Below are 12,091 nucleotides of genomic sequence, written 5' to 3'. Positions count from 1 at the left end.
AATTTAATCACGATTTTTTACAGAATGAGTTGAGGAAAAGTTCAAATGAACAACTGCCCTTTTATTATTTCTCTAATGCTGCACAATTCTTTGTAGAATAAAAATATATTTTATGTCAAAGAACAAAACTAAATTGCAGTTTTAAAACAAATTCCAAATCGAATAAAAAATGAATAATACAAAAGTCTCTTATAATATAAACAAACTAAGACTTTGTCTATGCTTTTCTTAACTTTTACTTTTTTAAGAAATATCAGCATATCCATGTTTACTAAGTTTGCAAAAAACAGCGGCCCCTGCTGTTCAAAACATGTACTGCGATTTTTATAACGTCTCAACCGACTTGAATCAGCACATATTATAATCGATTTTCAACCGGCTCGTTACATCCCAACTTGGCGCTGATGCGATTGTCATAGGGACAACAGCCAATCACATTAAGACAACACAACTGTTCTCCGGTCTTGCATGATTGGCTAGTACCTGCACTAGGGTATTTGTACACACCGTTTAAAAAAAGTTTTAAAAAATTTCACCAGTGACGCAACGGCAATGGATCCACAATTCAGTTCGGCATCACAAGACATCACCCATTCAAAGTAAATGAGACGCTCTATGAAGAATCCGGCGTTAAGACTGCAATCATGGCTGGAGTAGACAACATTCTTTTTAAATCTTTTGTGACATTGTGTCATGTTTGTCAACATAATGAACTGCGTCAACACGTCGTTTCAGCTCCAATGCATTCATGTAACAATAGCAATGATGTGAGTTCATATTAAAGATGCACCAATACTTGAAAGTAGGGCTGGGTGGTATGACGGAATATTCCGTTACCGCGGAATAAAATGTCAACCGTAAGAGATTTTTCTATTCCGTGTATTCCGCGGAATGTAAATAAGTAGGCGTGGTTAACTCGGCGCTCTGCAATTTGGCCGTTATGATGAGAAAAAAACATGTGAATTAAGCTACCCATAACAAATCAAATATTCTTTTGACCTTCTTTCAGTCTGTAGTTTCGTGATCCGCTCCAGTCCGGTGTTCTGCCAATTTATGCTACCCTGTCAAATTTCCCTACCTCCATACAAAACAGGACTAACCCCTCCCCCAACCCAACCCTTATACCTAAATTACCCCTCCCCCAACCCAATCACAACACGCGGGTAGCAAAATTCTATGGGTAGCATAAATTGACAAAAGCTCATTCTCAGGTATTTCAGAAGACAGGTCGCTTTGTAAAGCTGTTAATAGTTTTAATAAAGTTTAACTTTAGGTGAGTCGAGGTGAAACTTGCGTAATGATTCTTGTCGCGTGAGCGCTTTTAACGTGATGCGCTGCTACCTCCCGTTTTGGGAGACACGTGTTGTGTCACCAGAGACTTGCAGTGCAAAGACATGCACGAGAATAAACAAACCTAAAGACAGAGTCGCAACACATTAACAGTGCGCATCTAATACAGAGTGAAGAGCGATGAAGACCTGCTGTACAGACCCCATGAACACTAGTTTATAACATCAGTCATATAGGCCTACATGTATTCTCATTGTTTGTGCATATATTCAGACTTCATCGTCATACATGTTGTCTATCTTCGTACTGTATACATATTTGTTTATATTTATCTTCTGGCTATAGCCTATCATAATAAATCTGATTATCAGAACTTAATTTGATATCTTTAGTACATTTTCATAACTTGCCTACATTATAACTATGGTGAGCATTTACAGTAAATGAACTGTAATAAATAACTAAATTAAATCAAAGAAAAATGAGGTATAAAATATAGAATTATAATGGGAGATTGTTTCATGAAATATATCGTTACCGTGAAATAAAATTACTCATTCCGTGAAATAGGTTTTTGATCATTCCGCCCACCCCTACTTGAAAGTTATTCATATAGTGACTATGAACCCTGAATATCAAACTTATGCAATGTTTCTTAACATTTTCTATACACAGAGCATTGCATTTTCCTGTCCTCTTTTGATTGACAGGATATATCAGCTCTGATCATCGGCTGTTTTTAATCAGCCGATAGTGTGAAAAATTGCGAATTATAGATGTACCGATATATCGGCCAATAATTGGCATTTAAAGAAGCTTAAATTGTCAATTACAATTAAGCAATTCATGTCATTCTTAGATGCATATTATGGATGGAATTGAAATAATCGATTACGTGAACAGATGTGATGTTGCAACACATTACGCTTGATTCACACTGGGGAATCGGCGGTGTCTGACACTTGGCTTCGCGATCGTCATAGTGACAAAAGCCAATCACATTGGGATGCAACACAACATAATCAGCTCTGATCATCTGCTGTTTTTAGGGTGTTACTCTCACTAGGCAATCTGAACTGTGCCCTTTTTTTTTTTTTCCCCTAAAGCCCGGTTCATTTGACTAGTGTGATTGCTCCGTATCACGCCCAGGCATGGTTCGTTTAGTGGTCCCTGGCTCGCTTGGAAGAGGTGGGCCAGAGCACGGTGCGGTTGGGCTCGGACGTGGTACACATGTAGTGTGAGCGCAAATTGCGCCGGAGTGCAGAACTGAAAGCATGACGTGAATTATGCAACTGTTTAAATTCCTCCCTGAGATTACGCTGTCCCCGTAAAAAAAACTGATAAAAAGCGCACTTACACGTGCAGGCGTGTGTCATCGCAGCCAAAACTACTCCAGGTTTGTCAAACATAATCCAACGTGTGTAACGATAGGCTTTACGATAATAAAGTACGAGAGGGTGATGAGCCGTTTACTCTCGTATCGCTCTGGTATGACAATGACATCATTAACCTCCTACGACCTGGCGTCCACATGTGTGGACATCACATTTTTGGTTGTGTGCACGATAATACTTAATTCTATGTAACTGGAACCTGTTATTCACAAACATGGACCTTTACACTGCCATCTGGTGGTGTCAGAAGAGAAAAACACTTTACATAAAAATGTCAAGATGGCGGCGAACACATCTGAAAAATAAAGGCAGCTATGTCAGGTCAAAACGTCCAAAAGGTAAAAAATGTAATAAAATGTCATTGTTGCTTCTTGTTAAGTTATGCATAGTAGTGTTGTATGATTAATATGGAATGCAAATTTGACACATTTTTGCAACAGTAAAGATGTACTACGCCTCTAAACTTGATGTCCACAATGGGACTTTGCTAAGTTGAAAATGTAAAAATGTATTAAAAAATAATTAAATAATTAATGTTTTTAAATAACTGTGAAAACGTAGTTTGGGAAGAATTTGTTTAAAAACGTAGTTTGGGAAGAATTTGTTTAAAAACGTAGTTTGGGAAGAATTTGTTTAAAAACGTAGTTTGGGGAGAATTTGTTTAAAAACGTAGTTTGGGAAGAATTTGTGTAAAAACGTAGTTTGGGAAGAATTTGTTTAAAAACGTAGTTTGGGAAGAATTTGTTTGAAAACGTAGTTTGGGAAGAATTTGTTTGAAAACGTAGTTTGGGAAGAATTTGTTTGAAAACGTAGTTTGGGAAGAATTTGTTTGAAAACGTAGTTTGGGAAGAATTTGTTTGAAAACGTAGTTTGGGAAGAATTTGTTTGAAAACGTAGTTGGGAAGAATTTGTTTGAAAACGTAGTTTGGGAAGAATTTTTTGAAAACGTAGATTGGAAGAATTTGTTTGGAAAACATCAATTTACAACAACGACTGCAAGCAGTACCATGGGCCAAGCCCACACTTTGCCCACACTTTACCAAGTGTACCCACACCCAGCCACAACTTCCCCGGGGCCTTTATTTCCCTTTGTTACCCACAGCATTCCCACTTCCCAGTGACCCACAGCATCCCACACACCCAAAGTGTACCCACAGCATTCGCCACACACAACCCACACTCCCCCAGTGTACCCACAAACAGCCACACTTCCCCCAGTGTAAACCACAGCATGCCCACACAGCCCACACTTCATACACGCTGTCCCGTACCCCCACAGCATTCCCACACTTCCCCCAGTGTGCCCACAGCATTCCCACACTTCCCCCAGTGTGCCCACAGCATTCCCACACTTCCCCCAGTGTGCCCACAGCATTCCCACACTTCCCCCAGTGTGCCCACAGCATTCCCACACTTCCCCCAGTGTGCCCACAGCATTCCCACACTTCCCCCAGTGTGCCCACAGCATTCCCACACTTCCCCCAGTGTGCCCACAGCATTCCCACAGTGTATGCACAGCATTCCCCCATTGTACCCACAGCATGCCCACACACAGCCCATACTTCCCCCAGTGTACCCACAGCATTCCCACACTTCCCCCAGTGTACTCAGGCTGTTAATAAAATAGATTTGTACTTTATTACACAATGGTGTCTTGACTGTTTTCTGTGGATACAGACCGATTGTCCACATGTGTGGACATCGGTTTTTTCAAAAAGTGCTTCATTTTCAAATATAATATTTGGTTATTATATTTATTGGTTCCTCCTAACCCCAAATAGCTAGAAGAAATCTAAAATGCAAGCCAAACCAAAGCTCGGGTCTTAGGAGGTTAAAGCAGATCGGACTGTGCAGTGCGCGCATGAAGTTAAACACCTCTAATAAGCCCCGAACTGAACATTGCGATGGTTTCCGTTGTGCTGATAGGGATCGCTTTGTTTACTTTTGATTTGAAGATGTCGCATCGTAATGATGAAAGCGTGCCCGGGTGTGGATGGTAAAGAGCAATGTGAGCGCAGGCCAGCGGGGGAGTGGGGAAAATCGCGCTCGGGCACAGTTGAGAGCAACCGGGACAAGTGAGAGTACACCCTTATACTATCAGCCGAAAGCGTGGAAAATGCCAATTATTGGCCGATATATCGGTGCATCTCTAGTTCATATTTCAGTCACCCTGCTGTTCATATATCAGCAAGCTTTAAAACAACCATATTGGTCGACCGGTAACAAACAGTAAATGGCTCCAATTTAACTTTAACTGGGTTAAAGGAACAGTTCATCCAAAAATGAAAAGTCTTTTATGATTTACTCATCCCCATGTCCAAACCTGTAAGACTTTCTGCATTTTGCATAACATAAAATAAGATATTTTGAAGAACACTGGTAACCAAACAACACTGGCCCATATTGACTTCCATTGTATGAACACAAAGAGACATTTCTCAAATTATCTTCTTTTGCGTTCCACAGAAAAAAGGACTCATATACAGGTTTCAAATGACATGAGGTTGAATAAGTCATGACAACATGAGAAAAAAAACAACCATAGAAAAACCACCATACTACTAAAAAACGAACAAAAAGAAAGATTTTGAAACTAATAAATCTGTTACCATATTTCACTACATGTCAACCCATTTCTCCCCAGGGCCCAGAGTTACAGAAGCGCCTACATGGATAGGAGACATTTAAGTAGGGCTGGCAAACGATTAATCGCTACTAATCGTTTGCAAAATAAAAGTTTTTGTTTACATAAAATGTGTGAAATTATGAATATATAAATACATACATGTATATATATTTAAGAAATATTTACACGTGTATAAACATTTTTATATTTGTATATAATTTATATTGTAAATAAATATGAAAATTGTATATATAATATATAATTTATCTTAAAATTATACATGGATGTGTGTGTATTTATATATACATAATTATTATGCACAGTACACACATCACGATGTTGGGCTGGCATTGTGATTTCCCCGCATGACGCAATTTTCGTCATCAGGAGGGTCTGCACATCTGGAGCCCTGATTCAATTGCTTTTAATGTTTTGGCAGATGGTCATCTAGCAAACTGATATACCAACAACCCCCGCCCCCGATGTCATCGTCCATCGCAATGTTTCACTGTAGGCATCGTCCGATGCCAATTTTGTAGACATCGCCCAACTCTAGTACACACACACATTTTATGTAAACAAAAATGTTTATTTTGCAAACGATTAGTCGCGATTAATCCTTTGACAGCCCTGCATTTAAGAGCCTCCTTTTGATATACTGTTACATTGTAACTTCCACTGTCCACTGCACTGATCAACGGTGATCTGTGTGGACAGCCCCCACGCTCCATAAACAGCACAAGCGGCTGACTCTGCAGTTTGGCATAAAACAAAAGCCCTGTTGTCTTTGTACTGGCCCTACATTTGACTGCATGAAGGAGTTACCCGCTAGCCCACCACAGACAAGCCCTATCCTATACGAATAAGCCACCTCTCCCGAAAAAGAACAAATGACACCACACTGTCACATGTGAGGAATCACGGCGATGCTCTATAGGTCACAGTGATAACTCCATGTTGAGTGGGTGGGGCATCACGTCGCATCTAGATGAACGTCAAAGTTAACGGCACGCGGCAGAGCTCACTAGAGAAAAACAGTTCTGAAATGACGGCCATTTAAAATGTGCCAAGTCAACAGAAATTATCGGGGTTGAGTTAACAGCGCCCAATTCGGTTCAGTGTAAATGTGCAAGTCTGCAGTAATCTAAACCGCTCTAATATCATCTTCAGCACATAAATCCCACTTTCCCCGTCTTGTTGGAGAGATTCATCGACAACATTGATCTTTCGCCTTCTTAAGCTGATTTACGACACGGCGAACGGAAGCGTCCTTCCGTGGAGAGACATGCTGTTTGTAGTTCCTTTTGCATGCATGCTGAACAGTCGGAGCTGTCGCTACAATACCCTTTTCTGAACCGAGCGTGCCCCTCCTCCACGACTGTGAGCCCGTGTGTGTGTGTTTGTGTGCAGAGGAAGGCCTGGCAGCCCAACTGCCAAGGAAGGCCCAACAGAGAAAGACTTTCGAGCAGGTTGACATCACTACAAGTGATCACACACACATAAGGCAGAGTCAGTCCGGGCTTTCGGTTCGGAGCCTGCGGGGGGACAAGGCTTGTCTTTAGCTCTTACTCACAAGCCAAACGCAATAATCTCATGCACTGAATCACTGCACTAAAAAGGAGCTGTTTTTTTAAATACCTTTCAACTCGAATCAGCATAAGCCCAACGCAGGACGTGTGTGTGCTGCGAGAGAGGCGGAAAAAGACCATCTTTAGAGAAAGGCCTAAAACAACAAGAACGAAACTAATCCTGATATGAAAAACCACAGATGTGTGGGGGGAAAATACAGGTTTATGATTTCTTTCAGTGTTCGGGATCCACAATCACAGTCGAGCGGGACTGTGCTGGCATGCACTAAACCCAGCGTGTGTGTAAGATGACAGTAATGCTTTATAAAGCAACGCTTCCTAACCAGAGGTGCATAAGCTGGTTTCAGCGGATACCTGGAAAAGACTTACACTTCATTTTATTACTTGTGGAGAAAAAGTATGCATTTCTATGAATGACACTCCGAATACGTGCTTCATGGTGAGCCGTCTTTAAACCCACGGTGTTAAAAAGTGACTTGGATAAAGACAAAACGTAATGATGATATTAATTGTATAAGTGATAAGCAGAATAACACAAGTTAAAATAAACATGTTTTATTGATGGTGTCAATAAAGGGATATTAAGGCTGAATTGCTGGAGCTGTAACAGAAAAAAAGGGTTTAGAAACACTGCAAATATCGTATGCAGACAGCTATATGATGCGCTTACCAGTTTAGCTGCTCATGTAAAAAGAAACAAACCAAATGTTTTGCTTTATGTGCTTTGTCAGTGAGATGTTCTTCTCAAAGTTTACACACTGGACATTCACCACCTCACACTTTACCTCAATGACACAAAACTGAAGTCATCGGACTCTCACAGATCTCCTATTCGTACGCCTAAACTAGCACAATCACAAATAAAAAATGTAACTCGCTGGAATCCAATTCCAATGATCTCAAACCGTTTTAAAGAGCCACCAACCACCCTTACGTGTCTATGAACCCAGCACATGTATGTTCAAATCGATTTGCCATGGTACCCTGGCAAGTGTGTTTCCATGGAAACAAGTCAAGTCAGCCCATAGCCTGTTCCATAGGCGTGTGCCGGGAAAGCACTTGGTTCGAAGAAAATCTAAATGGAAATTATACGACGCTGTTACGAGCACTCATGCCGAAGCACATTTCCAATGGAATCATCTTTATTTGCGTTACCCGTGATGCCACACTCTCATCACTGATAAAACCTGAAGACCGTTGACTTGAAAGACCCAGTGTGATCTTTGCCATTCGAATTAATCAATAGTACTTTCATCCACCACATTCCAACCTGCAGTGGTCAATACCAACACTTTACTATTGATCCAAACCTAAAAATTGTCATGCAAGGCTTTGATTCATTCACTGCAAGATACATTTTTTATAATGAAAGATATGACCTCTCGTGATAGGAGAGACGGAAAACCTCCTCATAACAACATCACCAATGCAATGCCTACAAATGACATATGTGCAAATGCGAAGACATGCAAGTGACCAAATGCAGTTACTTTCTACAGCATCCAATTCATTACAATCACAATGCATGTCATAAATAGTGCAACTGCACAGGTCTAGAAATAAGTTTCATGGACCCCAAACATCAGTTTTGTAACTTGTGCGTGGTAACCCACATCATGCACGATGGACACAGGTTCACCCGCAGTGATGCACGAGCTCGCTGAAGGTCTTACCGGAGTGTTCTGCAGGTCCTCCACCGTTAGTGAAGATCGCAGAGTACAGGTGAGGGTATGTCTTCTCCAGGGCCACACACAGCTCCAGGAAATGGTCGGTCTGCTTGTTCACGAGCATCTTCAGGAGCTGCTCCACTTTCTCCGCGCTCGAGGAGCAGTTCTGGTCCAGCTCGAGCGTCTCCAGGTCGCTGAGGGTTCCCGATTTCCCCAGCAGCTCTATGAGCGGGTCCGGATCCGTGATGGACTCCAGTAAGTTCTGGTGGCACTGGTGTAGTAACTCTTTGTGCTTGGGCTCCATTGCAGTTCCTCCAGTTCCCTAGCTAACTAGCTAGCACCGCGCAATCCCCGTGCACCCGATTCCCCAACACGAACCCGACGAATGCGGCAGGAACTTCTCTCTATCGACTCACTTGTAGGATCTGAGCGAGATCTGTCGGCCCAATAAAGCGCTTTTTCATTACAAACATGAGAAAGGCACAGAAGCCATGTTTGTCGCCCAAGGCTGTTGACTGCACTAAACAGCGATACATGTCTCCGGATCACCTACGCAAGGCAACTTCGTCCATTTTCAGAGGAATGCACGCTGGTCTGCGTTTAGAGTTTCTTCCCGGCCATTTATTTGGCGATGTGCGGACTCGAGTGTGAGCACAAGTAGCGCAACTCTTCTGGCGTTACCTTCTCAAACTGTACGCTCCGCCATGTCTCGGTATCTCAGCAGCTGCTGCCTGCTGTCAATCAACTTCCCGTACAATGTCCATGTAAGGTAAAAGGGGCGGGGACTTTCCCTGGGACACACCTGTTTTTTTCCAATGGGCGTGCACCGGTTTTTCAAAAATTCTGGCAAAATTCACAGGCTACGGTTAACCGTGATGCCTCATGACATGACAAGAATTTCTGCTATTCGTGATTGTGCCAATCAATTTATTATTATTATTTATGTTCATATGTACTATGTATTTAGTGTATAACAGAATATCAATAAACATAAGAAAACACCATGTAATTATGTTTTATTAAAAACGTTTTGCAACATTACTAGTGGCGTAATACCAAACTACCGTGATATAATTAAATGCATAGCTCACCCCAAAATAAAAAATGTATTCACCTTCATGTCGTTCAAAACCTGTATATGACTCTTTTCTTCTGTGGAACACAAAAGAAGATATCTTGAGAAATGTCTCAGTGGTTTTGTGTCCATGTCAATGAGGGCCAATGTCGTTTAGTTAAAGGAATACTTCAGGCTTGAATCAAAATTTCCCTGTTTTACTCACCCTCAAGGCATCCTAAGTGAATGTGACTTTCTTCTTGAAGAATAATGAAGTCGGAGTTATAATACCACGTATACTTTTACTTCCAAGCGGTAGAAGGGGAGTGAATGGGGGGCAATTTTTTGAAGCTCCAAAAAGTGCATCCATCGATCAAAGAACGGCTCAACATGGCTCTGTGGTCTTAACAAACGTCTTCTGAAGCGAATCGATGCTTTTTTTTAAGGGAAATATCCATATTGACAATGCTATTAACAATAATGTCTAACATCCCCTGCAGGCGAACGAGAGGCTTGTTTTTCCGGCAAATGACGCAGTAAGTTCCTGTGACGAACACAGCATTTTTCGTTTTCAGCCAATAGAAACACCGCCTCCTCTGGGCGGGTGCTTTCGTCACCATCATTAAGTGGGAAAAAAGCCACTCGTATCCCTTTAACAACGTTATTCAAAATATCTTCATTTGTGTGCTGCAGAAGAAAGTCATACAGAGCTTGAAATTACATGATGATAAAGAAACGAAATAAAAGAATTTTGTGTGAACTTTCCCTTTAATAAGTTTCATGGGGATAATGAAATGAAGCATTGCATTACTTATATAAGCTCACGCTAGACATCTTTCTTCAATGTTAATAGTTCACATTAGTATTCTATAACCAGTAATAGCTAGTTGAAGGACTGTTGTCTACACATCTTTATTAGATAATGTATCTCATTAGCAGTGGTTCAGACTACTTTGGGTAAATGAGTAAGGTTATGGGCAGTTCAGAGGTTACAAGGGGCATGTGAAGTTATAGATGCTAACAAAAAGGGGCGTAGTAATCAGCTAAATGTATTACTTTGTAATACATGCATAAATATACTATAAAAACATTTTCTTGGACAAGGGTAAATTCCAACAAAAAGACATGTCTGGCACATGCAAATATGATTCTCAAGACAGTTTATATAAGCAATTGATTTTATTTCTGTAAATACACAGAAAACCTTTGCTGGTTTTACTGGCACTCTTTTAAATACCGCTGACAGACGGTAACAGGATTCGGAAGGGACGTGTCAGCAAAGCAGAACAGGCAATTCCCCTCTGAAAAACTGTGTGGCATTGCAAATTGGATGTAGTAAATTGAAGCTGTTTTATACAGCACTGCCACATGAAGTATAAATGATGGTTGTCAAGGCCACGGCAGTTAGATTGATGCTTATTAACAGCCAACAATTCAATAACACATGTGTCTGTATACAGTATAATGGGCTGAATATGAAATGATGCTAAAATCAAGATAGACGTGGAGCTTTTGCTTTTCTTCTGCACACACAAAACTGTTATTTGTTGTGATTTATTATGTTTAGAATAACATCATTATGATGGAGTCGTTTTGTACACCCTTGCAGGCATTTCATAACCCGTGCATGAATAAAACTCAATAAAAGTCTAAACAGGAGATTATTGTATATGAACAGATGTTTGCTTTTGATCTTCTTTTGTGGTTAGACATATGTTGATTGGTCTTTCAATATTTGTAAATCCTGATTAATCAGTTTTTATTCTGCATTTTCATCCAATGTTTTATTTTCATGTCCTAAATGTTGGAAGACGTTAGTTTTATTTCTAAAACTTTGATTTTTTGTTGTTGTTGTTGTTGCTGCTGCGCTGTTTTGCTGTTGTATTTTTAAAGCTCAGGGCAATTGCGCCCTCTACTGTTATAAATGTAACTTTACACACTCGTTTTTACTCGACCACAACATTTCACCATATGTAATGATCAGCTTTCAAATGGGATAATGTGTTAGACAACTATGGGCGTCACACTTTTCACCACCATATGTATTTGTTTGTATATGCTTTCATTTACGTTTTTTTCCTCATATGTAGCACCTAAACTCTGGAATAGCCTTCGCAATACTATTCGAGGGTCAGACACACTCTCCCAATTTAAATCTAGATTAAAGACACATCTTTTCAGCCAAGCATCCACTTAATGCAAAATATGCTAAATAAACCACCGGGTAGTTGACAAATACCATGTGTTCATATGGTCTGATAGCAAAATGCAGAAAACTGTTAATAATATATTATTTTATGTTATAAATATTCATATTTATAATAAATAATAGCATGAGATGCATCTTCATTGTTATTTTTTCTAAATTTTTGCTGTCGCATGAACCACCCAGAATGTAAGAGGCTGAATCCTTAGGTAGAGAGCTTCAAATGATGGATATATCCTGTGATTTGGTCAAAGTGAGCATAAAA

The 12,091-nt window shown here is 40.4% G+C and overlaps 1 protein-coding gene across 3 annotated transcripts in view; it reads right to left on the bottom strand.

Annotated features, from left to right (window-relative positions):
• dlg5a (discs, large homolog 5a (Drosophila)) overlaps positions 1-9,310 on the bottom strand; it is a 67,362-nt gene extending 58,052 nt beyond the window's left edge. For all 3 annotated transcript variants that reach the window (XM_057341744.1, XM_057341746.1, XM_057341745.1), the window contains exon 1: positions 8,573-9,310. In XM_057341744.1, the coding sequence (XP_057197727.1) occupies positions 8,573-8,870 (298 nt within the window). In that variant the 5' untranslated portion in view covers positions 8,871-9,310. The remainder of the gene's footprint in view (positions 1-8,572) is intronic.
• Positions 9,311-12,091: the final 2,781 nt, after the last annotated feature.

This window comes from Triplophysa rosa, linkage group LG9, assembly GCF_024868665.1.
Source record: "Triplophysa rosa linkage group LG9, Trosa_1v2, whole genome shotgun sequence".
Classification (NCBI taxonomy): Eukaryota; Metazoa; Chordata; class Actinopteri; order Cypriniformes; family Nemacheilidae; genus Triplophysa; species Triplophysa rosa.
This window is presented reverse-complemented; position numbering and strand designations above follow the sequence as displayed.